A 26,316-nucleotide genomic window follows, 5' to 3' on the forward strand; every position below is an offset into this window, starting at 1 on the left:
GGCTAAAGTTTTGATGACATTTATTGTAAATTGTAAAGTTACACCTTAGTGTATGTGGGAGATTGATCGCAAGAGACTGACTACTGTAATTTGTTGACAGACATGTCTTTGCAATACAGAAAGGAAAAGACAGCACTGAATAGCACAAAGACGCCAAAATTAAAGTAAAAATGTGAACATTGGACAATCTCCTTAGGGAAAGCTGTCCATGCAGTGCTGAAGGAGTTACTTTGCAGTCTTCCTACACGTTCCTCCGTTCGTTCATGTCGATTGGGCCAAAGATTCACATCCACCTACAACAAATATCTTCTTTTAATTTGAGTTTGAGACCCCTGCTGTACAGAGTGTAAAAAGGTGGTAAGACGCTTTGTGTTGTATGGCCCAAAACGTAATGTGGCTTAATATGACCTGGGGCTTTTCTGCCTCTTCTTCTCCCTTGAGAGCAATATACCAAATTAGGACAGATTTAGAAAACAATTCTAATTAAAATGTATTGCAAAATAGTACATTTTGATGACATGTGCAATTGATTATGTAGCAAACCGCAGAGAATTGTATATAATCATTTGTATGGATGTACCAAAGCATTTGCAACTCGTTGAAAACGATGACAAACTGCTTTTTGGATGTGCGTAAGTGACACAATGATGTGAAGATTTTACAGGTAGTTTTGAGAATTTCAATTCTAATCTGAGAAATGTAACAAAGCAACTGAGAAAAACTGTAACTAACAGCTGAGGTCACGATGAACCAGCTTCTAAAGAATATGTGTAGGGAAGTAAGTGGCGTGTTCAATGCCCATGGCGGGGGAAGCGGGTGAAACAGGAGGTATTTTTACCTTTCAGAGTAATGCTGCTTCCTCTTTTGGTTCGTTTTGTCATTTGCATATTCACTTCCCACGAAGCTCTGTGGCTTCAGCCGATCTCATATCAGCTGTACTCTGTGTGTTCAGGCCAAAATTATTTGTACACAGACTCGGCAGGATAACATAGGTAAGCTCTATTTGCATTTACTTTTGGTCGCTACCATATAACTTTTTATCTAAATTAAGGCTGAGTTAATATCTGTCAGTTACCGAGGCAACTGCGTAGCAATGACTGTCAATATACTTGTTGCATTAAGATCAATGAATGTGGTGAAAGATCATGTTTGTACTTCCCTCTGCGTCAATGTGAAAAGGTCCTAGGACATGAATATTTTTATAACATACATTTATGACGTATTTCTGTTTTTTTTCCCTTAATAAATCCTCTTCAATTCACAGGATGGAGCGCAGGCTCCTTTATTGGCTGATCCTGCTGTCCAGTTGTTCATATATAGATCAAACAAGTCAATGTAAGGGTGGGGGTAGAAAATCAAATAAATGTAAGGGCCCGAAATGTCCATTACTGAATCCGTCTCGAAATAAACAAAACAAAGGTGAGCTACTTGAATATGTTTTTTACTAAAAATACAATTTGGATATTTTTTAAATATGAATAAATCATTTGTTTACCTTACTGCAGTTTGGGAGTCCAGAAACTGTATGAATGAAACAAACCACTGTTTGAAAAATGGAAAGAACAGCGACGCTATCGAGTAATCACTTTATTTCTTTAAAATGGATTTTGTTGTTTTTGAGAGCATCTGTGTTTGTTTTAGTATTCTACTCGATATCTAAGAAGCAGGCAACCATTAATCATTTGCAAAGAGTTTGGGTTAAGGCATGCAGTGGCTCAGAAGTAATTCACTGTCCTTTTCCACAAGAGCCATGAAGAACCTAGAACAGGTTCTAGAGGAAACAGAGGTGAACGATACCACAGTTGTGTTCGAGAGCCGATTTGTGACCCTCCTGCACAAACCTGACGGCCTCTACAAAGGCCTGGAAATTTATGCAAGTGATAAAGAGGTAAGCAAGTCGCATGGCCCTTGACTGAACCATCTCAGTTACTATTTGAGGCCATCACGCTTTGTACCACGTGACATTTCGGTTCCCAGATGAGAAACTCTGCTCATCCCCTGAAGGTTTTCTCTAGCGCCACCATCCAGTTGAAGTTTTGGGCTTCTTGTCAAAAAGGCCGGCAGCAACCTCTGAGCAGTGGAAAGAATGCTGAAGGGGCTTAAACCCCTATTTGTTTTGATAGCCAGCCGTGGAAAATATCTCCTTAATTTATTCCCTCATGTATTCCCCCTATTGCAAACCTAACCTCTCAATCTCTAGTTTAACGTCTTCTTCAGTACAGAAACCAGACGACGGTCCGTGAAATAGATCATAAAGCAGGTGTGCATTAGAGTACCTTGGTCGCTTTCACAATGTTTCAAATGTATTCTTTTCTCCACTATCTCATCTCACTTCTGGTTGCAACAAAAAATAAGGCGGCAAAGGCCCAAAAACAAGGTGGTAGAAGGGGTGGTTGTGAGTTCCTTGTGCAATGTGTACCATAGTGAGAGAGTTTCATTGTTGTGTTACAAGTACCAACATGGAGGGTTTCCCTGTTTTTATTTCTCTGATACAGGCAAAAGCCAACAAAGTGTTCAGCAACAGCAGAGTGAGGGTCCAACTGCCAAGAGAGTTGGATGTTGGATCAAACGAGACCATTGTGTTCTGCATGTTGACCTGGCCTGAAGCAAACGTGGTCAGAGACTAAACTTTCTCTCTATGACATTTTGGTGGAGGGATCTGAGGATGAATTTATTTATCATCTTATTTACTTGCATTCCGTGCAGCATTAACTTTGATCATGGTTTTTATGTAGACATGAGTATTAAACCGTAGCATCGACTACAACAATAAAAAAAATGGCAATGCTGCTTCAAAAAATTAAAAAAATTAAACCTTGCCGTTTTCGTGTGTGGCTAAAGTAAAAAATGGACGCCATGGCACTATCGGGAATATGTTTAGTTGCCATTAAGAGCTTCTCTTCCCCAGGCTGCGTGATTCAGGAAGTAGTGCCACAAGGTCGGGTGAACAGTTGACAAAGGAAAGGAACTTGCAAAACTTCCTTTATTGCCGCCATGTGTTCAAATTTGAAATAAAAAGAAGTGAATATATCAGCGGCCGAGGTTTTTCTAAAACTAAAAGTGTGTTGCAAACAACGGCACCTAGGTAAAAGCTAAGAGCCCTAGGAACTCAAAATAATTAAAAACAAGGTCCGTTTGTTTGGGGGAGAGCAGTGAAACAATGACCCGAGAGGAGACAGGGACGGAAATACTAATAAAAGAATATATATTTTAATACAATGATTAAACTATATAAAAGGAAGCTAAAATAGTCCGTCCAAACTCATCACCACAGTAGAGCGAAGTCCTGCGCGTCCTAATTTCCACCGGTTCAGACGTCTCTGACTGCCAGCTGCCCTCTGCTGGCGCGTCTGCTTCTGCTGGTGGTGGTGGTGTGTGTGCTTCTGCTGGTGGTGGTGGTGGTGTGTCTGCTTCTGCTGGTGGTGTTGGTGGTGTGTCTGCTTCTGCTGGTGGTGTTGGTGGTGTGTCTGCTTCTGCTGGTGGTGGTGGTGTGTCTGCTTCTGCTGGTGGTGGTGGTGGTGTTGGTGGTGTGTCTGCTTCTGCTGGTGGTGGTGGTGGTGTGTCTGCTTCTGCTGGTGGTATTGGTGGTGTGTCTGCTTCTGCTGGTGGTGGTGGTGGTGTGTCTGCTTCTGCTGGTGGTGTTGGTGGTGTGTCTGCTTCTGCTGGTGGTGGTGATGGTGGTGGTGGTGGTGTGTCTGCTTCTGCTGGTGGTGTTGGTGGTGTGTCTGCTTCTGCTGGTGGTGGTGGTGGTGGTGGTGGTGGTGTGTCTGCTTCTGCTGGTGGTGTTGGTGGTGTGTCTGCTTCTGCTGGTGGTGTTGGTGGTGTGTCTGCTTCTGCTAGTGGTGTTGGTGGTGTGTCTGCTTCTGCTGGTGGTGTTGGTGGTGTGTCTGCTTCTGCTAGTGGTGTGTCTGCTTCTGCTGGTGGTGGTGGTGGTGGTGTGTCTGCTTCTGCTGGTGGTGTTGGTGGTGTGTCTGCTTCTGCTGGTGGTGGTGGTGGTGTGTCTGCTTCTGCTGGTGGTGTTGGTGGTGTGTCTGCTTCTGCTGGTGGTGTTGGTGGTGTGTCTGCTTCTGCTGGTGGTGGTGGTGTGTCTGCTTCTGCTGGTGGTGTTGGTGGTGTGTCTGCTTCTGCTGGTGGTGTTGGTGGTGTGTCTGCTTCTGCTGGTGGTGTTGGTGGTGTGTCTGCTTCTGCTGGTGGTGGTGGTGTGTCTGCTTCTGCTGGTGGTGGTGGTGTTGGTGGTGTGTCTGCTTCTGCTGGTGGTGGTGGTGGTGTGTCTGCTTCTGCTGGTGGTGTTGGTGGTGTGTCTGCTTCTGCTGGTGGTGGTGGTGGTGTGTCTGCTTCTGCTGGTGGTGTTGGTGGTGTGTCTGCTTCTGCTGGTGGTGGTGGTGGTGGTGGTGGTGTGTCTGCTTCTGCTGGTGGTGTTGGTGGTGTGTCTGCTTCTGCTGGTGGTGGTGGTGGTGGTGGTGGTGGTGTGTCTGCTTCTGCTGGTGGTGTTGGTGGTGTGTCTGCTTCTGCTGGTGGTGTTGGTGGTGTGTCTGCTTCTGCTAGTGGTGTTGGTGGTGTGTCTGCTTCTGCTGGTGGTGTTGGTGGTGTGTCTGCTTCTGCTAGTGGTGTTGGTGGTGTGTCTGCTTCTGCTGGTGGTGGTGGTGGTGGTGTGTCTGCTTCTGCTGGTGGTGTGTCTGCTTCTGCTGCTGCTGGTGGTGTTGGTGGTTTGTCTGCTTCTGCTGGTGGTGTTGGTGGTGTGTCTGCTTCTGCTAGTGGTGTTGGTGGTGTGTCTGCTTCTGCTGGTGGTGGTGGTGGTGGTGTGTCTTCTTCTGCGGCTGCTTCTTGCATCCGCTCAACACTGCGGCGTGTTCCTTTCCCTTCTCTTCCCCTTCTCGCTCTTCTCCCTTCTCTTCCCCCTCTTCTGAGCGCCGGCAACTCATTTAGCTGCAGGAGGATGAACTGAGCCAAGTTAGGTGAGATGAATGAAGCACTATAATATTATTATAATATCATAAATATTGCTGTATATCAACAATTCAATTTGATCAAATAGTGCTAAGCTAGGCTTCAGGCAACATTTGCTCAAGACGGTTTTTAATTGCTTTGAGCCAAATTACGAGTTGCTATTAAATATAATATATTATATAATATATAAAAAACAAGTAATGACATAAAGGTGTGTTCAGGTAAAAAAAAAAGCTCTGACAGCTTTTACAGAAAAGCAACGTAAGACAGGAAGAGGTGAGGATATACGTACAATCCAAGAGGAAATTTCTCTTGACTATCGCTTTCCGCAGTAGCATGCAAATCATACAAAACAAAGCAGTGAGAGGACCAAAGTGTGGCAGTGACACATTTGAGTTGTGTCGCATAAACTAACTGCCTGACTGTATTTTCCCCATGTAGACCGAACTGGGAGCTGAAGGGGTGTTATATGAGAGCAGACTGGTTGGCCTGAGCGTGAGGGGCAAGAACGTTTCAGGACTGCTGGATCCTGTCACCATCACAATGCATCTTTCTGCAAATGTAACGACAACTTCCTTCCATTCGTGTCTTTTGTCCAGCAAAGGTAACAGGTACAAACATACAGTCAATGTAAACCCAAATGTGAACACGGTATATTGTTGTGTTCCAGAAGACCCAAACGCCCAGATGTGTGTTCCTTAACTTTTCATCAAAGAGTGAGTATGAATTTGAGTTTGTATTATTTTTGACCGGTTTGGTGAGTCGATGTTCTCTATGCGTCTGGACTAATAATAATTGCACAATTGACGTGTTGTTATTTTACCACCAGGAATAAGCAGCGATGGCTGCTTGACCCAGTGGGCGGGTGGTCCGGGTAACCTCACCTGCTGCTGCGATCACCTCACGTACTTTGGCGTGCTACTGGTAGGCTTGTTCCCAATATAAGGTAGACTTGCAGAGAAACAATCCCAACTGAGGTAATTGGGGCCGCGTAGTGACAGACAGTGACATACAGCGTATGGTGGCCGGCATTTTAGCACGGCCTGTTTGACTGCATGGCCGCCACGACTTGCCCAACATTTCCCTTAAAGGTCTAATATACTCAAATAAAGTTAAGGATGTCTTGTGTCTTCTATCCTCAGGTGTCTTCTTCTACCGTCTCCCATCAGGACCAGGAGATTCTGACCTACATCACTACGACTGGCTGTAGTCTGTCTCTTGTTGCACTGGTCATCACCGTTGTGCTCTTTGTTACAAATAGGTCATTTATTCTTCCAAGATTTACCTTCCATCTATCCTCCCACATATTTTTAGAACAGCAGCCTCCTTTTGTCCTTGCTCCCTTCACTTGCTCTCTTCGTCAGGCCTCTCTGTGTTGACTGGTTTGTTTCCCTTCCTCTTTCTGTTTAGATATAAACCGGTACCGGTCCGCGGCCCGGTAGTTGGGGATCCCTGCCATAAGTGATTTAGCTGACAATGGATTGATGCTCCTCTTTCTTATAGGAAAGTCAGGGCAGATGTCTCCATGAAGGTCCACATCAACCTGGTAATTGCCCTGATCCTCCTCAACCTGCACTTCCTCCCCAGCCAGTGGGTGGCAGCATGGTCCTCCACTGGGCTTTGCCTCTACGCGGCCCTCTCTCTTCACTACTCCCTGCTGGCTACCTTCAGCTGGATGGCTCTGGAGGGGTTCCACCTCTACCTTCTCCTCGTCCGAGTCTTCAACATCTACATCAGGAGATACCTGCTTAAACTCAGCTTGGTGGGATGGGGTGAGGGGCGTCACAGTCTACCATCTCTTCAGTGGTGTTGGAAGCAGTACTTAGATCTGATACTACGTAGAAGTAGCAATACAACAGTGCAGACACATTTGTATACAACACTTGGATACAAATAAAGGACCAATAGCATCTAAATGTATTTAAAGCTTTCCAAAAAAATCATTCAGAATTTATTTCTGCTTGTCCTCCATTTTTATATTTAAGAAGTTAAAGATAAACGATTGACAGTATCCTTGTATACCTGCATTCATCGTTGTCTCAGGGGTCCCTGCGCTCATCGTGTCCCTCGTGGTCACCATCGACAAAGGCTGGTATGGACGCGTTGCTCTGGACAACAGCACCTCTGAAATGTAAGGGAGGAGAAGGAGATACTGATGATGTTTATTAGGTGTTTTGCATGTCCATTGGCGTGTATTTGAGTGTATTTAGCAAATGAAGCACAAACAACATTTACAGTAACAACCTTTAGTACAAAAATGGAAGTGATCTATGGTCTCAAGCTGGTGCTGAATCCTTACATGCTATATGCTATAGGGTACCTTTTACATAGATATTTTGTAACCTTAAATGTATTTATTAAATCCTCATCCTTACTCCCTGTCTCTTTGAAGATGCTACATAGTCAACCCCACGGTGAAGATGGTGACTTCGTTAGGAGTGTTCGGCCTGGTGTTTGTCTTCAACATGATCATGTTGGTGGTGACAGTGAGACGCATATTGGGCCTCTGCCAGACCAAAGAGGTTCGAGTCAATCTGCACTCTCTGCATTCTGCTATTCTATATAAAAGACAGCGTATGGTGACGTATGTTGGTGATCCACAGAGCTCCACAGTGTAGACAGATGCTGAATGTTTGTATTTGTTTACAGTTTGGGCAGCGCGAGCGTCACAAAGCCAAGCGAGGCGTGTGCACCCTGCTGGGAGTCACCACTCTGCTCGGCATCACCTGGGGCCTGGTCTTCTTCTCGTTTGGGTACCTGACCACTCCGGGCCTCTACCTCTTCTGCATCCTGAACCCGCTACAAGGTCTGCACAAGCTGCCCTCTCCTGTTCGGCTGTAAACCTTTTCGCATTCATATATCAGTGACACTTGTTGCATCTGCAGAGTTCGTCCTCTGGATTCAACACAACAACAGTATAGAAAGCCAAACATTGTAGTCTTCATATGAATACATATATGTTATAATGTAGGGAACTCTTGTGTAACCTTCAAAAACCTGATCATAACGATATTAGATTCATCCATTTTCAGAATTTTTGCATTTTAAATGCCTGTTTTGTGGGCAAAATGCTGAAAAAAAGAAAAGAATTAACGTTCTGGAATATGTCTATCAATCACGAGCAACAGCATAAATCTTGATGCATTTCATGCATTTTTGTGCAAAAGGTGTCAAATGTCCTGTTGTAAAACTATTCTAAAATATTATATTATTGTTTTACATTGATTTAAATAATTTAATCAACGAGTTGCAGTAGCCACAAAATATGTCAATGATTAGAAAAGCCATTCAGTTATCATTTGTCTAGATCACTTGTCTGTCATCTAGAAATTGATATGTGCAGGAAGCCTTGCAGAGTAATAGTGTGTCACCCACAGTGCAATGGGTTGCCACGGCAACGCCTCTGCCATTAAGGCACTAACACAAAACACAGTGAGGGAAAGAAGTTTTTTAAAAGGCCCAAATGTGTGTTAGTGTTAATGTAAACAGAGACTAGTCCGGTGAATGGATGGCTCGGGTCAAGGGTCAAAGTCTGCATTTTCAACATTGCATGAATTGTATTCCTCATGCAAAAGTTGAGTATTGTAAATGTCAGTAACATTAGATAACAAACAGGGCGCGATCGTGTTTGATGTGCAGTGTCTATTTTGTTTAATGACAAACACAGTAGGAATGTTTGTCAGTACCATTTGCATGATTTGCATGACCCCGCAATCTCTAACTCTTTTTCGGTCGCCCCTCTGGTTTAGGGTTCTTCATCTTCCTGTGGTTTGTGCTGTCTTTGAGAAAGAGCGGAAACTCAGCCACTTCCATAAGTAGTGTGACACATAACACCAACAGCTGAGCGGCAGCCCAACATACCGACGCGCTGTGTCTCTTCGTGTGCAAACGCTGTGAAGTTTAGCCGTCATCATTACTGCTTTATGTCAAGATGTTCAACAATGCAGCACAGAAGCATGCGTGCTGGTCAGAGCACACTCGCAGCAGGTGACCAATATCAAATGTGTATATTTTAAGAATCTCACAGTGATACTTTGTTTGTTTTGTCACATCCTGCTGTTAATAAAACATTGTAACTGAATAATTAACATAAAACCGTAGGTTCTTTATTTGGATGCTGGTCATCACCAGCGTTAAAGGTTAACTTTTCTTTACTTAGGCTTTCACCGGTTATGAGAAGCAGTCAGTACTTGCTCGGAAACAACAACAGCAACAACAACAACATGTACTGCTGTGGGCGGGCTGAGCAGCAAAATGCATTTTAAGCACCTAACACAAAACAATATCTGTGTATTTAGAGTAGTTTCTCTGCTTCACTTCAGATGACGTGAGATGCTTGGTTCCAATGAGGAACTGGAACTGTCTGTACAAAAACGTCATTTCACCACTAAGAACACGAGTTGCTGGTCTAGTTTCATTCAAATCCAGCATAGATAGGTTACACAGTTTTACTTTTTCTCATTTTACAAGCTCTTCACCATCTCACTCCTTTCAGTGAATGTTTCGAGAGAAAAAAGAGCACTTCAGAATCACATTCATTTAATGTGACTCCGGGTAACATGTGTTCTCAATGGACATACGTAGTGCATTTACAGTACATACAATAAAAAAGAATATATTTGACAACTACACAAAATCAATATCGTTATTCATTCAAAAGTACATACGTACATGAATATCCAAAAACGAGTTAGTGTGGAGATCCCAGAGTGTCTGAAAGGGAAAAGAGAGGAAGCATCAAGGAGGCACACGTCCACTTCATCCGGATTGGATCCGGCTCTGATCTGCCATTTACTGAGGTGCTGTGAGAGAGACATAGATTCTGAATGTTGCATATTTGCACACTAAACGTGGTCGATGTCAGTGTGTTTGTACCCCTTTATTAAATGATGAAAGGCTGACATATCAGCTCACCTGCATCTTTTAAAGTCTTCAGTGGTTTTCCAAACCGTAAGGTCGTCTCTGTTGACAGGCCTGTTTTACTGCAGCAGTGGAATACAGTCTGTGACATCACTTCTCAACACACACAGGAAACAAACACACCGGCAGTAAAGTTATTGCACTGATAAAAACATACATTTGCATGAATGCAGGCAGGACACAAGCAGTTTTGTGCTTTAACCACCCAGCGTTTCCTCCTGTTCCCCCTGGGAGTCAGAGCAGGACTAGTGGAGGGCCACGCAGTGAGGCTGTGAGTATTTGTCGGAATAGAAGAGTCATTTGGGGGGATTTATTCCAGACATACAGGTTGGTAATGGACTAAAATGCTTCTTTAGGTCTGTAGACAGGTGTTCTAGAATTTTAATTTAATTTTAGATTCTTTGTGTACTTTGTTGTAGTTAGCAGTGACTCAATAGGAGCGATGACGCTTGTTGCCGTAATGATTTGAATTATATTAAAGTTAAAACCAAGTGCCGTGTGTGATAAAGGGATGATCGGCTTGTACGCGTTTACTACTGTTACTTTACAACTAGTTTATGTTTGTCTGCTACCATTTCAAAATAAAATGTAATGTAAAATAGGACTTAAATTAAGTTGTAAAAAAATGTCAATGTTTATTAACTGTAGTATATTAATGTTATGTAGGGGAGAGCGGGGCATGTTGTCTCACAGGTAAGTTGTCACACTCTTCAGAACTCCAACACTAGTGCTATCTCAAAAATCAAATAGCCAATTTGTGTAACTTCTTCTTCTATAGTCAACTTCCTGTTCACATGTGGTCACGGTCACTCTGAGGTTAGCACAATTTTCTTGTTTTTCTGCTTAAAAGTAAAAAATGTGCACTTTACATTTTATGCAAACATTGTTAGATATGAATGTTAAAAATAATTATTTTGCACAAAATAGAGGAGACAGTAACAAGTCTTTTGATACCTTAGCTAAAGTCATATGTTAAGCTAACCTTGAGATGTAGCCAACATTAACACACATGTCAAGTTGTCTCGTGTAACAACTTGCCCCTGTACAAATAAACACATCGAACATTCTCAAAAAAATGTGATATTTATGCTAATTTATTTGTAATTGCTATAATGTTTTTGAAGGAAGGATGTAAGGAAAGGCAGGAATTGAGGGAGTAAAGGCAGGAATCAAGGAAAGAAGGAAGAAAGAAGGAAGGAAGATGGTTCGAAATTATCAACGAACGACAGAGCATGGCAGTACACCACCTGACATAATGTTAAAGGCAGTCAGGCAGGTAAAGTTGCAGAACAAATCAATCAGTACAGCCCAACTCTGCCCTGCCAGGCCCCAGCACCAACTCTGCTCTGCCTAGCAGGCCCAGTTATGCTTCTGCTATTACCAGCTCAATCCTACCCAGCACTGCTATTGCTGACAGCGTGCTACCTACTCCAGAGGACATCCGGCCATATCCAAAAGCTGACCCCCGAAAACCAGACAGCAAAGGAAGAAAATGACGCAAATCAGCAATTCTTACTGACACGCCAGTGAAGCAGCAACTATAGAAAAGAATAAGGATCAATCTCTCAAAAAGCTGTTCCAAAAGAAAGGGAAGCAACGGGGGCAGTCAATATCTGGACCTACAAAGAAGAAGGCAGATAAAAATAGAAAAAGCATAGTCATCATCAGATGACGAAGAGTGCTTCTGCCTCGTCTGTGTTGAGCCATTTTCTAACAGTCGTCCAAAGGAGACCTGGGTGAAATGTGTTAAATGCAACAAATGGGCCCATGATGCTTGCACCTCCTGCCAGGCAATTTATGTGTGCCAGAATTGTGACTCTGAAGATGAGTCTGATTAGTCAGATATAGGGAATCTGTTTTGTTCAGAGGTTAAGTTAATCAAGTTATCTGCAGCAAAGTTTTGATTGAACAATGTGCATTATTTGGATTTAAATAATTGTTTTTCCAGATTCTCCAGGGACAATAGTTTATATTTCTAGTTCTGGTTTGAAATGAAATAAAATTATAAATAAAATAAAAAAATCTATATTCACAATTAAGTAGTTGTGCTCATATTTTTAGATAATCTATTGTGACAACATACCCGCCGATGGGGCAAGTTGTCTTAAGTGCACTCTCTCTATTCTACAGTATCCATCCATCCATCCATCTTCACACCACTTATCCTGCGCACAGGGTCGCGGGGGGGCTGGAGTCCATCCCAGCCAGCTTCGGGCGATAAACAGGGTACATCCTGGACTGGTCGCCAGCCAATCGCAGGGCTACACAGAGACATACAACCATTCACACTCACATTCACACTCACATTCACACACCTACAGGCAATTTAAAGTCCCCAATCAGCCTGATCCCCAGAGCATGTCTTTGGACTGTAAGGAGGAAGCCAGAGTCGAACCCAGGACCTTCTTGCTGTGAGGCGACAGTGCTAACCACCACGCCACCACAGTATACAACTCTTTAATCAGATAAGATATGAAAATGTTATGACTACAACATATGTGCCCAAGACTTCCTTGTTTCATTTGGCATGACTTTTATACCATTGTGTTCTATGGTTCTCAGTAAATGTTAGACAGTGTGAAAAGTGTGACAACATGCCTCGCTCTCCCCTACTATAAAGGTACCATTTATGAATGAGGGTCATACTAAAGGTTCATTGTGTGTTCGTTGTGTTTTTAAGCCTTCCATCAGACACATACTGAGACCAAGTACAATGGTGCCCTTGCTGCTGCTACTGCTGCTTCCTGAAGCGCCGGCTGAGGAAGGTGTGACATTTGACACATCTTGAGTATTTATAAACCCTTTGAGTGTTGAGTGGTTTCTAATGTCCTGTCTCTCCTGTGTTCAGTTTGTTTTAACATTTCAGACAGTGAAATTACTTTCACCATGGCGAGTCTTGGGTTGACGCTCAGTGACCGTATTAACGGGCAGCCCGGGCAAGTGACGTGCTTGGCGTATAAGGAGACGTGCATCTTCATGTGCAACTCCAGCAACTCGTTTGAATTCAATGACTCGAGAACATGCACACATGCTAGTTGGTCACCTGACGGGGTCGCAATCACCATTGATCCCTGTAAGTACGCTGAATCTCAAGCAGACCCTTTGACTCAAAGAGGCCCTGTGCGTGATTCGTACCCCTCCCCGTCGGCCCGGCCTCCAACCAACCTGACCATATGTGTTCATATTAAGTCGGATTTCTCTCTCACTTGGCAGATTACAATTGCACCACCTATTCATGCAACAGCGACACCCTCCTGTGGCTAATTGACTTGCTGAGGAGGAACAACTCTTACCAGGAGAGCATGATGCAGCTCCTCTACTTTTGGGATTCGTGTCATCTGCTCTTTAGAAGTGACAATAAACTCAAGGGGTCCTACATAAGGTCAGTGTCCGACCCGAGGCCTCGCGTGCTGCTCTGCACACACATCTAGTTCAGGGTCGCTTTTTAGCCCCAGCTGTTGTGTTTGGTCCAGACTGAAATATTTCAACAGATCTTCATGGTTCCCAGAGGATGAACAGAGAAAAAAAAAACAATATTACCCTCCGTGCTTCCAGTCCTGTCACAAATAATTACAAATTGTAATGTAATGCTAAAGATCAGCTGACCAATCAATACACAGAATGTAATCTCCTGACCTCTTCCCAACCTTTCCTCAGAGATGCATCAGAAAGGTTGCAACCTCAATGACTTGATGAACCTCCGGTTTTGTACAAGCACCATGTGTGTGTGGTTAGCGTTGCACACGAGACGTGTCTGGAACACACGTACATTTCTTCACACCAGAGAGGAGGAGATGACAGAGGCCACTGGTACGTGCAGCTGAAGAACTAATCTGTTTTGTTTGCGGTTATTTGTCTTTTCCGCAGTGCGGAGAGACAGATAATACATAACATCATGAGGAAGTCCAAGCTTGACCCCGGACGCAGCATGCACTACAGCCTGAGGAGCTACACTCTGCGTGTGGCCAACATCAGTGACGCTGACCTCAGCTCTGACAACCCCAGGATCCAGATAGAGGCGCCACAGGTACACGACGACTTGAGAGGGAGCGATGATGATGCCGATTGCATAACGGAGTTTATTAGTTTGCATCAAAGCACAAACGTATCTGCTTCTATTCCCCGGTCAGCTGCTGCCTCAGAACCAGTCGTGCATCCCCGACGTTTTCCTGCCTGTATCAGACCTGCACGGCATCCCTCAGGAGAAAAGAGTCGTTGGTTTGGTCAGCTACATGCAACACAGCCAGTTCCAAGTATATCCAGTCATCGTATTTGTTCCTGCCTTGTCAGTACATACTGTACATACTGTGTGAATAAATATCCACTTTCATAGGACTTGTCTGTTAGTTTGGACAGGAAGAGATCTCCTCAATGGTTCTCCGGATAGAGACTCTGGGTCCACGACCCTTTTGTGATCTGAAGACACCAATCAAGATGATTTTCCGAAACATTCCACCCGTGGAAAATGATGTGAGTGAGTCTACGCACGCATACTTCCCCTTTTTAGCATCGACCTGTTTCAACTGTTTGATTGGCCTAAGGATGCATCGTGCCTATGTAAAGATTTGACAGAAGCTATTTGGCTTGACTTGACTCGATTTTGATGACGGCACATTACAGGCCATGTTTTCAGAGCTTTGTATTTTCTTATTTTTACAGAATAACTCCTGGTTACAGTGTAACTATTTTGATGAAAAAGGTAGGTTGTATATGTGGCTCGTTGCAGGAGGGTAATCAGCAAAGCAATATAATAATTATTATCATGCTATATAATTTGGCATGTTCAATGAGTTGCACTAAATGTGAAAAGTGATAATAAGTGAACTATGGTATCCAGGTGGGCTTTGGAAAACAGATGGATGTATCACAAACGTCACCCAAACTGAAATTACTTGCGACTGTGACCACGCAACACCCTTTGCCATCCTGCTGGTGAGAAAACCCTCTTGTTTTGAGAATTTTGAATTCTTCGTCACGATACTTGAACCACTTCACCGACCTTTTAATCATTTAATGCCACACAAAAAAACAGACAGCGCTCATCTGTGATCGCTTTACTGAGTACTACTGCTTTATTCGTGTTAAAAACCCCTCTCTGACTTGTCCCCGGGCGTACAGTAAAGGTTATCCAACTAAATGGAGATCATGCTCAACATATTTTTGCTGCAGATGAGGGGCCCAATCTCAGAAGTCCACTGGCAAATCCTGTCCTCCATCAGTTACATCGGCTGCGGCCTGTCTGCGTTCTTCACTGCTCTGTCCCTGGTGATTCATGTGTTCAGCCGGTAGGTAATCGCGTATTCTTTGCACTTAGTTCTCAGCTCCAAAGGACGCCAGCGACTCGTGCTCCTCCTATCTCTTCCTCAGAAACGACAGATTGGATGTCTCCATCTCCATCCACGTATCTCTGAGCGGGGCCTTGTTCCTGCTCAATGCCACCTTCCTGTTGACCGAGTGGGGGGCCACGGTGGATCTGGACTGGGTGTGTGTGTTTGTCGCGGCCTTCATGCACTACTCCCTGCTCTGCTGTTTCACCTGGATGGCCATAGAGGCCCTCCACCTCTACCTGCTGCTGATAAAGGTGTTCAACACCTACTTTAAGCACTACCTGGCCAAACTGTCTCTCGCCGGATGGGGTGAGTGCGGCCGAAGGGACTTGGCTTAGACATGTGAAGCCCAAAAACGTTTGCACAAAAAATCCATCGGGGCGTTGTGTCCTTGAACACAACTTCCACCTCGGCGCACGATTGACCAGGACATAACGCCGAGTGTGTGTGTGTGTCTGTGTGGTTCTCAGGGATCCCGGCTGTCATCGTGGCCGTCTCTTTGAGCGTGAAGGACTTCAAACAGTTTTATGGAGTCACACAAATGAGGGTGGCTGATACGAACCGAACCAACGCCATGTGAGTGAACACGGACGTCTACTGATGGAAAGAATCACCTCTAACTATAAAAATAATCTGAACCCTTTTTACGTTATTACACAATATTCAGTGCTCTCTCATTTGTGTCTCACATGTGACAATTAATCAGCATATGACAAACTTGTCCCAGAGGAGTCAAAGTGTATATTATAAACATCTCCTGTGAGACTGTGAGAGAGTGAGTGAGGACACTTTTATACTCGTGAACAAATATTACCTATAAATAGCATCAAAAACTGTACTTGTTTTCATGGGGAAAGGAAGGAATGTAGCTTTAAACATTTAAGATCATGTTATTTCATTCATTCACCGTTATGTTTGTGCGTTATTCCGCATGTCCCCCTGAATTGTCGGTGAAACTCTGACCCATCTGTACCACAGCTGCTGGATCACAGATGACTCCTTCTTCTACTCCTTGAACCTGGTGTATTTCACCCTCATATTCATCTTCAACACTGGCATTCTGATCGCAGTGGCCTCGAAGGTCTGCCACATGGAACGGGTGACCAGGGGCCGCTCGGGGCCCGCGGCAGGGGCCAAGGCAGCGACTCAGGGGAACCCTGTGAGGTTCGGTGACACCTGCAGGAGCGGCCTCACCGTGATGGGTATCACCTGCCTGATGGGGACCACCTGGGGTCTGGCCTTCCTGGGTGCAGGATACGTCAACTACCCCATCCTCTACCTCTTCTGCATCCTCAACTCCACACAAGGTCTGCGGACCACCCCGTTCCTCTCTGCTCAACCGTATTTGAACCTGTCTTCACCTTGACAGGTTTTTTCCTTGTCAGATAGATTCTCTTGGAGCTCCGCTCATGGTTTGAATGTGTGTCTTTGCGCAGGTTTCTTCATTTTCCTGTGGATCTGTCTGTCGGCCAAGAAGCAAAGGGATAGAGACATGGAGGAGAGACTGACGTCCTCTGCTGTGAAGACCTCATCAGTCAATTTCAATTAGACCGCTACAAGGCCTTGGCCCGACCGCAATCTCTCCCTCTCGCGCACTTACGCTTTATTGCACAATCCTGCAAAGTCCAGGAGGCTTCAGCTCTGTCCGACTGACTAATCACTGAGTGTTTCAGAGGTTCTCTCACCGACGTTTTGAACCTTTGATACCTTCGGCTGACTTTTCCTGAGTTACGCATAATTCCGCATAAAACAAAGAGGTTATCGGAGGAGACGTATGAAAATGTCACATTGTGATGAGGCATAAATGATAAAGCGCTTATGTAATCATGACATAGGAGGAACGGAAACTCCCACATGTAACCCTCCTGACGTGTTAGTTGTCAAGTTTTCCTGAACTTTGTGTTGTGTAACTTCTGTTTTCCTCACATAAACAGTAACACATGTTTTGGTCTGTGTGTGTTTGTTTAGCTTTTTTGATTTAGGTAAAGTTGTGTCCTTAACTAACGTACTGTCAAATATTCAACTTGTTTTTGTGAATGTAATCTAAATGGATCAGAATAAAGCAGCGTTCATGTGTTGCTAGTTGTGAGTGGTTTATAATCCTGGAAATCATCATGAATAGCTTGAGTTTTTCAGAGAGGCATTTCTTTATAAGCGGTATGTGCTGCAGCTTTGAAGAACGACATGTGGTTAAAGTCTTACTTCCGCTTCCTCAGCAGGTTACGAGTGTCAGTATTAGCTGACCATGTATTTTTATTTATTCATTTATTTTACAGGGACAATGCACACCAATCAACAGTTGCGCTGTAAGACAGCCAGAGTTGGCCAAAGAGACTACTTTCCATCCGCTGTCCTCGGGCAAATCTTTCCGTCTAACACACTTCATTACTTCATAAGAAAACTGTAACATTTGGAAAGTTCCTCTTTGCTCCTTCCTCTAACCTTGGCGATTTATTATAAATACCGTTTCTCACCACACTTTCAATGGTGGAGGTTTATCCCTCTCTTTCTGACTGTCAATACAGTGGCACCAATCCACAAATAGATGCAAAATATCTCCTAGGAAAGGCTTATCGGTCATGCATCACTTCTGGTACGAGTGAGTTAACCCCCCCCAGTTCCGCCACAACCACGTGGGAAATGTAGATGTGAAACTCCCTGCCCATCAAGCAAAACACATAGAACCTTTTTGTGTGCAGAGTCACATCCTCTGTGTGCGAGGAGCAGCGAGACGCAATGTGGATTTGTCTTTTTCCCCTCGCGCTCGCGTGGCTGTCTACAACCCGAGCTTCCGGTGAGTTGCCAGAGGTTCTTTTGGTGCTGTGAGGTTATGTGGTGAATACCGTTTGATCTGTTGAAACAATATAAGAGTATGTGGTGATAAAAATGTCCCCATGGAATATCATTCATCTCTCTTTCAGAATACTGTGAGAATGTCTTGAACGTGTGTCAGGGAGGCGACATCTCATGGACCAAGTAACCCACAAGCTTTACCTAACACTACAAACAGCATGTGATTTAAACATTATAAGAAATCATCACAACATACCATAATGCGGATGGGATCACCAGCTTGTCAGCCTTTTCGGAAACCAAAAGCACATGACTTTTGCTTTAATACCACAGTGTTGTGAAATAGCTGTGAGCTGCAGTTACAGGAATGGACAAAAGACGATGTAGACAATGTGTTTCTACCTGACATCAATTGTCATTCAAATGTTTGTATCTGTTGGGGTCATTACTGTTTGAAATGTGATTTGGTAGGTGCTATGAGGACCGGATAGCAAGCTGTGTTGTAAGACGCCGCTCATCGAGCTTCATCTATCGGAGGGTGAACTGGACGTATGAGGTGAGGGCATATTTACAGTATGGACTCCCAGCTGTCTCACTTGGCTCTCAAACCATCCGAAGACAACCAATTAGAAATGTTTTTGCTCATTTGAATAATTATTAATTGAACAAAAGTCCTTTTTCGCTTTATGTTGTGGATTTCAGGAGGAACAGAGTCCAACTGCAGACCACAGGTTCCTAATCTCCTCCTCAGCCCTCCTCACAAGCAGAGGAGCCGTGTCTGAGAGCGAGGTGCTGCTGGTGGCCACGGTGATCCAGAGCACTTATTTTAAGGTCAGGAGCTCTGAAGATCAAACATTCACGGCAGGCCTCGTTTTTTGGATATTTTGTAAGCTTTGCAAAATGACAAGTGGCTACAGTTGGGAAATTCAGTTCCTGTTTTTGTACGGTCTTCTTCAAAGGAACAGTTCACCCCAAAACAGTAGGGTTGTAAACAGCACTGCCTTCCCCAGGCTCTCCTTGTACCTAGAAAAGAGAGGTTACTATCAAACGCCGTTAAGGCAAGTGTATGAAGGCAAATCAATGTCAAAACCTGCCACCTGCCAGGTCCATGCGCAAATATAAAAAGTCCGTGTGACATCAGCCATTTGCTCACTTTCATTTTCACGGCAGTAAAAACCAGTCACCACAGTATTGCTGCATCCAATTGGTTACAAACCTCGTCTTTGGATGGGCTGAATTTCATCTCTGTGGAGAGTTATGCATTCTCAGAACTATAGAAGCCCTTTTCCGCACTAAAAGAAATAATTAAAAGATTGGAAAGCCGAAATAATGAGGTAAAGTCGTTATTATGAGATAAGATATGCGCAGGCTCCCCATAGTTTGGTAAAGTTGACAAGATATACAGAGATTCAGACTTTCCTAAAATTCTTGCATTTTATAGTATCCTTACATTTGCAGATAGTTTTTTTGCCTTTCTGAAAATGGAACCTGTTACTTGCCACCTATCAGTCTCACTCAGTTCATGGGAAATGTGTTTCGCAAAATTCTTGCATTTGGATTCCCATCGGGCCACCAAGTCGATACAATGGATACTGTATAATTGTTCCCGGTAGCATTTTCCCTTCATACTGATTTGCATTGATTTCCATGAAGTCAAAGTTAACAAATAACGCAAATGGGGAAGCGGTTGATCAAAGAAGCAGGTTCAAATCTAACTAACCACACCTTAAGGCATGTGTCTGATCTGCCCTAACCCTCTCTGTCATTGCAGCCGGGCCCTCCCCCTCGCAGCAGACACATAACGGTACACAGGCCCAGTCAAAGCACAGTTCTGGGGAGCTCTGTCCTTGCAGTAAGGGCGGGGAACTATCCTGTCAGCGACCTCTCACAAGCCATCAAACTAGGCTTCAAACACGACAAACAGGTATAAAACCAAAAGCCCGGTTGGAGACTTTTTTAATCTGCTTTCCTCTGATTTTGAATGAACTTTTTTTTATGATTCAGGTGGACGGAGCTTGTGTGTTTTGGGCGGAGTCACAGCTTGAAAATGGAACAGGTAGGGCTACATATGGAGGCCAAAATTCTCTTTTGCAATTACACAATAACAAGATGAGTTATCCTGTATCATATGTGTTTCTAGGTTATTGGAGCACAGAAGGCTGTGATACCAACCGCACTGAAAGTGAATTTATTTGCACCTGCAACCACCTGAGCTTCTTTGCTGTGCTTGTGGTAAAAAAAAAAAAAAATTCTAGCACAAGCCGCATGCCACTCAAAGTCACATACAACCAGAAGTAATTGGGAACTGATGCAACACAGCATGTGATTAGATGAACCGTCTGTTAATCTAAAACTAAATCTAAAATTTTCCATCGAGACACCATCAGTGGTTGTTTTGCTCCGCCTTTAATGAAGAATTCAGCGTTGTTTTCTAACAGCACTCACCCAATTGCAGCTGAGCCCACCCCCTCAAGAGAAGCCATTGGTTGTATTGAACAAACAATCACCTAACCAAGTGTTGTTGCGTCAAAACACACACATAAGCCACGCTTCTCGACGGCCTTCCTTTTCTGTGCACAGTAACAGATTGCTTCACAAGCCGCCAGTTATTAAGCCCTAAAATTAATTAAATTAAAATCCTGTTCCGAATCTGATTAACGTAGAGTATTCACACTAATCTACAGTCTCTGAATAAACACATTCCGGTTTCCATCCAAATGTCGCACAAATGAACTGTATCAGTTCCCTGATAAAACGGTTAAAGAAAGCAGCAATTTCAGACAAACTTTTTGGTTGTGTGTGATAAACATGCCTTCATTCTGAAGAAGTGCAGATTAATAGTTCAAATAAAAATATTTTTACTAGTATACTTATAGAGGGATAGAGTTTTACTTAAGACACATCAAAATCAATTCATATATACTGAAGAGGAATCTACCAGGCTTCGGAACTTAATCTACATTTTAAAAGTAAAGTTTATTTCCCTTCCAGAACCCTGTGTTAACAGTGGATGAAAGACATGCTGTGAACCTCAGCTATATCACCTACATTGGATCAGCACTCTCCATCTTCTTCGTGGTCATCAGCTTGATCATCTATATACGTCTGCAGTGAGTTTGATTGTCTTTATTTGAATGATATTAAGATGCCATGACACATCTGTAATGTTTTGTTTAACCAAAAGACTGCCGCAAGAGCAAAGCAATATGTGGCTGTCACTATGTGTGTTATTTCTGGATTCATTTATTCTGTTTCTCGTTATCCTGATGTACTCTGACAAATTCAGTTCATGCATTTGCTATGTCTTGATTAGTAATGAAAAAAGAAAAGACGTCTGCATCCCTACATGTCACCCTACCTACTTTATGATCATAAATAATGGCAAAATCCGTGCTGTCCCGTAAGCAGTCAACACACACAGCGTTCAAGCGGTAGCTCATAAGGTTCCTTCAGAACTGTTTGGTTCAGGTACACGGTTCAAATACCTGTAGATTGCAGGTCACGAATAGCATCTGCTGATGAAGCATACAAAAATGCTCATAACAAACCTTTCCCTTGCAGGCGTCGACGTCCCGAGAAAGCTGTCGGCTTGCATTTGCAGCTGACCGGAGCGCTGCTCTGCCTCCACCTCAGCTTCCTTCTGTGCTGCTTCTGGGTGTGGCATCTGAACGAGGAAGAGGAGGACTGGGTTTGCCGGGGTCTGGGTCTCCTTTTGCACTGGTCCCTGATGGCCACCTTCACCTGGACGGCTCTGGAGGGGTTCCACCTCTACCTTCTCCTCGTCCGAGTCTTCAACATCTACGTCAGGAGATACCTGCTCAAACTCAGCTTGGTGGGATGGGGTGAGTGGAGCCTAGTTCGTGGGCCATTCGGGGTTTACTGTTCATTTAAACTAAAGAAAGTAATATAAATACTAGCGTAGTGGTGGACAACATGTATGACAAAGCCCTGTTCTGTATTTTGTGCCTCATGTTTATGATTTGGCATGCTTCTTATTGTCCAATACAGCTGTTAGTAATTGATGTGGATGAAACCCCCGGAACTGTGTAGTAGAAATATTTCACTGTTCCGATTTTTGGTGATGCGACATCTCTTTTTCATTCAAACAATTAGGGGAACAATACAAAACATTGTATGTTCTAAAAAAAAAGTACGAAGACCATATGATGTTAATTATGTGTTTTCATCAAACAGACATATATATATATATATATATATATATATATATATATATACACATAAGAAAAATACTTTTATTATTATTTAAGAATCATTATTATTACTATGAAAAGACATTCAGCTGTTTTTATAAGAATCCTTATTATGAAAACGTTTTAGCATGATGATAAAAGATTACATGTATCATATTTAGAGCAGTGAATAATTACATGTGTTTTTTTCATATAAAATAACGCATATTTATTCATTTAGTCACAAGTAGATTATGTTTTTCCAATAACAAAGCTAGGACAAGTGGTAGAGATGGGCCAGTCGAGTTAAGATAAGGTAAATTCATTTTTCAATATTATATTGTTGCAATGTCCTTGCACAGCAAGATTTTAGGCCATTAAAGGGTACGTTTTGGTCTTTGGATCTAAAGAAAACAAGAGGCCACCTTGCAATTGAGACTGAGCAATATTGCAAGGCAATTTTATTTGTATAGCACATTTCAACAACAGGGCAATTCAAACAATTACGCTTCCCATAAAACCATGAAAAAGATCCAAATTATAAGCAAGAATATTTAAAAACAGTTAAGAACATCGATTGAAAACAGTCATTCAAAAGATTTATAAAAAAGATTTTAAAATGTTTTCCAACTATCTTCCCTCCATCCTCACATTTTCAGGCTCACAACGGTTTACGACGTAAACATGAAAAAGCTGTCTTTTGTTGTGCACACAAGCAACTCCTCTGTCTGTCCTTTATGCAGGTCTCCCAACACTGATTGCAGTGGTCTGTGGGATTTCAGGTGTTTATGGTAGATACAGGCCTGAACTGACGGACGCCAACAACCGCAGCTCCACCGCTGAGATGTAAGACACCAATATGAATTCATATTATGTCATATTTATGATAATCGTACACTGACATGGAGGGAAATGGTGCAGATGCTGGATGAGCAGCCACAGGCTTCCGGTCAGCTTCGTCACGACCGTGGCCTTCCCGTCCCTGGTGATACTGGGCAATTCCTGCATGCTGGGGGTGGTGGTCTTCAAGCTCTCGGTGCTGAGGGCAAGCGGTTTCGGCGCGGAAAGCGGCGGTGGCTCAAAGAAGATGTCCAGAGAGCAATGGGTGAAGTTATGGAAGGACGGTGCCACGGTGCTGGGCCTTAGCGTCGTGCTGGGTTTACCTTGGGGGCTAGCGAGCACCACCTACGTCTCCCTCGCAGGAATCTACGTGTTCACGATACTAAACTCCCTACAGGGTGAGTGCATTGCACGACCCTCGTAACAAGTGGTCATTGCTTTTAAAAAAATAATTGGCTTGAAGGATTCACTGCCTTTCTGCTCTTCCTTGCCAGGTCTATTCATGTTCCTGTGGTCCTTGGCGTTGTCCGGCAAGTCCCGATCCGACCACTCCTCTGTCAAAGACCCTTCATCGCAGAAAATGATGACTACCAGTTTCAATAACTGATATTCGCAGGGACAAGTGTATCAGCGGTTGCCTATGTTAGGTGCTTACGGGCCTTTGGACTCCAGCCAAATGCGGAAAACTCACAATAACTTCTTTAAATCAATCCAGAACATTAACATCTTTTTACTCTTGCGACAATTCAAGCAAATCAAGCTTATGGTTACATGGATGTTAGTCAATGGGCAACCAAGAATCAAAAAGAATTATTATCTGTGCCTGATGAATCATGCAATAACCTGTGTGCGTATGTGCTTCTGTGGGTGAGTGAGCATCATAAAAAGTGTGTCGGTGTTAAATTGAACACACGTCCTGCTAAATCTATCTGGTTGAAAGACTTTCTTCCAACTAGCTACTGCTAATTTAAGTAACAAATTCAACTTGGCCGGAAAGAAAAGTGGGCGCATGTTAATAAGATTCATTTTTGACTTTTTGACTTTCTGTTTCCTGGATGGTAATGGCGTTATTTTGGTCAATGGTGCACATTTCCGTGTCAAAGTTCAGTTAAGCTGCTCTAAAAATGAAGAACCTCCGGACGGACAGAAGACATCTTGTATTGAAGAGTTAAAACCAAAAGTATTTAATAAAAGAAAGGGTTGTGGTAAAAAGTATCAACTATACTATCAAGTATTACATGCATGCATTTCCGTTGATTACGTTACATTGAATACGATACAATACAAATAGGCGCCATCTGCTGGCTCCACAAGGTTCAATGTACCATAAAAACATGAGAATAACAGCGCTCCCACAGCAGTCAACTAACACTGACTATCGAAACAGTAAGTACATCTCTAAAAGACAGAAAATGATATTCCGTGTTAATGTTGTTGAAAACAACCCCTGACTATTATAATCACAACATGTATCACTATTGTCTGTTAAGTATCTTAACTATAACTATATTTGTGATGAGATCGATGAGACAAAAACATGGGCTGCTGTTATTACACAGACTGCGTCGCAGTTTAATGTACGCCCCCAAATTAATCTCTAATTCTCCACAGACAGACTCTTCCTCCACTTATACCTGTATATATACAAACAGTACATATAATATATATATACAGTGCTGGTCAATCTCGTCTTCTGCATCAGTTCCACATCTGCCCATTCATCATCTCTCGTACACCTGAGGAGGGATCTTTCTGTGTGCTGGATGCAGCCCTGACAATCCTCTGCAGACACGTCGAGACATCCAGCGTCCTACTGGTCCAACAGGGACGTCTGACCATGAGGCTGCAGGTGGTAAACTTTCTTCTTCCATGAGCAGAAGAATTAAAGTAAGAGGTCGCGAGTCGGAGAGAAATGTGGAAGGAGAAGTATCAGTCTTCTGGCTTCAAACTCACTCTGTGACTGGAAGAGAATGGTTTCAAAGTATTATAAGTTCAATTGTAGTTGTCGGTGTAGCAGGATGCAGGAACATCGGTGTCACATTTACAGTAACTTTACAACAACGTCTCAGAGTTGGGGAAGAACTCAGATGTCCTCAGCTTGCATCAGATTAGGTACTTCGCCCACTTAAGTTGCAGAACTGTGAAATGCTGTATGCCCCTCTGGTTACCCTGAAGGCATGTGACTCTTTACAGCGTTTCTCCAACTCTTCATTCACTTCAACTGGTCCAATCAATGCAGCTCATCTGATTTGGTAGTGACCAATCTTTAAGGCACTCCAGCCCTCCTAGCCTGCACGTTATGCGTACCAAACAAGCTCAAACCAATGGAGCTCCTCGGCAAGACCCAAATTGCGTTACATCGCATGAAAGAAAAGCTCATAACCAAGGCCGAGCCCAGTCAGTGACGTTCAACAGATGAGTCTGCATTTATAACATTCTGTTTAATAAGTATATTTATATGCATATTCTATCATTGTTAAAGGTTTATACCTAAACCTATTTTAATTAAATTAAATTAAATTAATTTTATTTTGTATCGCCCAAATTTGCAAAATTGCTTTACAGTCTGTACACATACGACATCCTCTGTCCCGAAACCCACCATCGACACAAGAAAAACTCCCCAAAAATGAAAAAACCCTTCCAAGAGGGAAAAAAAGGGAAGAAACCATAGGGAGAACGTCAGAGGAGGGATCCCACTCCTGGGATGGACAGACTACAATGGATGCCATGTGTACAGAATGAGCAATGTATAATACATGCAATTCCTATGACAGAAAGGATTCAAGTAATTGTGAGTAGTAAGCCAGGCGCACAGCAGGACCACTGCAGGGGCAACCACCATCAGATAGAACCACCATCAGATAGAACCACCATCCACAGAAGCCTGTGGGGAGGGAGAGCACAGAGACTTTAGGAGAGGGTAATGTCGGTTTATGAGTAGAGTAATATAATTAATATCTAAAATGATAATGATGATGATGATGATGATGATGATGATGATGATGATGATGATGGCAGCAGCAGGCGTCAGCAGGGCCACGGCAGGTGTCAGGACCAGGGTCCAGAAGGAACTACGATCTACGAAGACCTGATAGGGGAGAAAGCACAAAAAACTCCCGGAAAGAAGCTGAATTAGTGATGTGCATTAATAAAACGTGAATTATGGTAGAACGAGAGGGTGAGAGAGGAGCTTGGTGTGTCCTAAGAATTCCCCCGGCATTCTAAGCCTATAGCAGCTTAGCTAAGGGCTGGTCTGGGCTAACCTGAGCCAGCCCTAACTATGGGAAGAATCAAAG

The 26,316-nt window shown here is 43.4% G+C and overlaps 4 protein-coding genes and 1 long non-coding RNA gene across 8 annotated transcripts; all 5 read left to right on the plus strand.

Annotated features, from left to right (window-relative positions):
* The first annotated feature begins 1,280 nt into the window (after positions 1-1,280).
* LOC144385294 (uncharacterized) lies at positions 1,281-1,888 on the plus strand. The gene is made up of 3 exons (XR_013451503.1): positions 1,281-1,419; positions 1,506-1,578; positions 1,747-1,888. It is a non-coding gene; the product is annotated as an uncharacterized LOC144385294 (long non-coding RNA).
* Positions 1,889-3,301: 1,413 nt separating this feature from the next.
* LOC144385293 (uncharacterized) lies at positions 3,302-5,524 on the plus strand. The gene is made up of 2 exons (XM_078085003.1): positions 3,302-4,955; positions 5,389-5,524. The coding sequence occupies exon 1, from the start codon at positions 3,675-3,677 to the stop codon at positions 4,905-4,907; it is 1,233 nt and encodes a 410-aa protein (XP_077941129.1). The 5' UTR covers positions 3,302-3,674; the 3' UTR covers positions 4,908-4,955; positions 5,389-5,524.
* On the plus strand, positions 5,389-9,042 carry LOC120811563 (adhesion G-protein coupled receptor G2-like). 2 transcript variants are annotated; one of them, XM_078085005.1, is made up of 8 exons: positions 5,389-5,663; positions 5,777-5,871; positions 6,090-6,208; positions 6,451-6,719; positions 6,991-7,078; positions 7,340-7,469; positions 7,597-7,753; positions 8,697-9,042. In XM_078085005.1, exons 4-8 carry the CDS (start codon positions 6,473-6,475, stop codon positions 8,789-8,791), a joined length of 717 nt encoding a protein of 238 aa, XP_077941131.1. In that variant the 5' UTR covers positions 5,389-5,663; positions 5,777-5,871; positions 6,090-6,208; positions 6,451-6,472; the 3' UTR covers positions 8,792-9,042. The 2 variants fall into 2 exon arrangements, with proteins under 2 accessions (XP_077941131.1, XP_077941130.1); XM_078085004.1 differs by lacking the exons at positions 5,389-5,663; positions 5,777-5,871 and having other exon boundaries at positions 5,925-6,208.
* An 865-nt stretch (positions 9,043-9,907) lies between these two features.
* On the plus strand, positions 9,908-17,276 carry LOC120811560 (adhesion G protein-coupled receptor G3). 3 transcript variants are annotated; one of them, XM_040167022.2, is made up of 14 exons: positions 9,908-10,138; positions 12,548-12,632; positions 12,716-12,940; positions 13,081-13,249; positions 13,735-13,894; positions 13,998-14,120; positions 14,215-14,337; positions 14,527-14,566; positions 14,705-14,799; positions 15,037-15,152; positions 15,235-15,503; positions 15,665-15,770; positions 16,173-16,501; positions 16,631-17,276. In XM_040167022.2, exons 1-14 carry the CDS (start codon positions 10,031-10,033, stop codon positions 16,741-16,743), a joined length of 2,061 nt encoding a protein of 686 aa, XP_040022956.1. In that variant the 5' UTR covers positions 9,908-10,030; the 3' UTR covers positions 16,744-17,276. The 3 variants fall into 3 exon arrangements, with proteins under 3 accessions (XP_040022956.1, XP_077941127.1, XP_077941128.1); XM_078085001.1 differs by having other exon boundaries at positions 10,098-10,194; XM_078085002.1 differs by lacking the exon at positions 9,908-10,138 and adding an exon at positions 11,943-12,093.
* Positions 17,277-17,785: 509 nt separating this feature from the next.
* Positions 17,786-24,229, plus strand: adgrg3 (adhesion G protein-coupled receptor G3). The gene is made up of 12 exons (XM_040165720.2): positions 17,786-17,988; positions 18,116-18,170; positions 18,459-18,543; positions 18,690-18,818; positions 19,759-19,911; positions 19,992-20,043; positions 20,128-20,219; positions 20,979-21,097; positions 21,549-21,829; positions 22,921-23,023; positions 23,099-23,415; positions 23,512-24,229. Exons 1-12 carry the CDS (start codon positions 17,931-17,933, stop codon positions 23,622-23,624), a joined length of 1,557 nt encoding a protein of 518 aa, XP_040021654.2. The 5' UTR covers positions 17,786-17,930; the 3' UTR covers positions 23,625-24,229.
* Positions 24,230-26,316: the final 2,087 nt, after the last annotated feature.

This window comes from Gasterosteus aculeatus, chromosome 12 (assembly GCF_964276395.1).
Source record: "Gasterosteus aculeatus chromosome 12, fGasAcu3.hap1.1, whole genome shotgun sequence".
In the NCBI taxonomy this organism is placed as follows: domain Eukaryota; kingdom Metazoa; phylum Chordata; class Actinopteri; order Perciformes; family Gasterosteidae; genus Gasterosteus; species Gasterosteus aculeatus.

Excerpts from the sequence above, each read along its gene's own strand:
- LOC144385293 (XM_078085003.1), top strand. The coding sequence starts at position 3,675 with ATGGTGGTGGTGGTGGTGTGTCTGCTTCTGCTGGTGGTGTTGGTGGTG.
- LOC120811563 (XM_078085004.1), top strand. The coding sequence starts at position 6,066 with ATGTCTTGTGTCTTCTATCCTCAGGTGTCTTCTTCTACCGTCTCCCAT. Across the intron at positions 7,079-7,339 it reads GACAACAGCACCTCTGAAAT|ATGCTACATAGTCAACCCCA; the intron begins GTAAGGGAGGAG and ends GTCTCTTTGAAG. Across the intron at positions 7,754-8,696 it reads CATCCTGAACCCGCTACAAG|GGTTCTTCATCTTCCTGTGG; the intron begins GTCTGCACAAGC and ends CCTCTGGTTTAG.
- LOC120811560 (XM_040167022.2), top strand. The coding sequence starts at position 10,031 with ATGAATGCAGGCAGGACACAAGCAGTTTTGTGCTTTAACCACCCAGCG. Across the intron at positions 10,139-12,547 it reads GAGGGCCACGCAGTGAGGCT|CCTTCCATCAGACACATACT; the intron begins GTGAGTATTTGT and ends TGTGTTTTTAAG. Across the intron at positions 15,153-15,234 it reads GTGATTCATGTGTTCAGCCG|AAACGACAGATTGGATGTCT; the intron begins GTAGGTAATCGC and ends TCTCTTCCTCAG.
- adgrg3 (XM_040165720.2), top strand. The coding sequence starts at position 17,931 with ATGTGGATTTGTCTTTTTCCCCTCGCGCTCGCGTGGCTGTCTACAACC. Across the intron at positions 19,912-19,991 it reads GCTTCAAACACGACAAACAG|GTGGACGGAGCTTGTGTGTT; the intron begins GTATAAAACCAA and ends TTTATGATTCAG. Across the intron at positions 23,416-23,511 it reads GATACTAAACTCCCTACAGG|GTCTATTCATGTTCCTGTGG; the intron begins GTGAGTGCATTG and ends CTTCCTTGCCAG.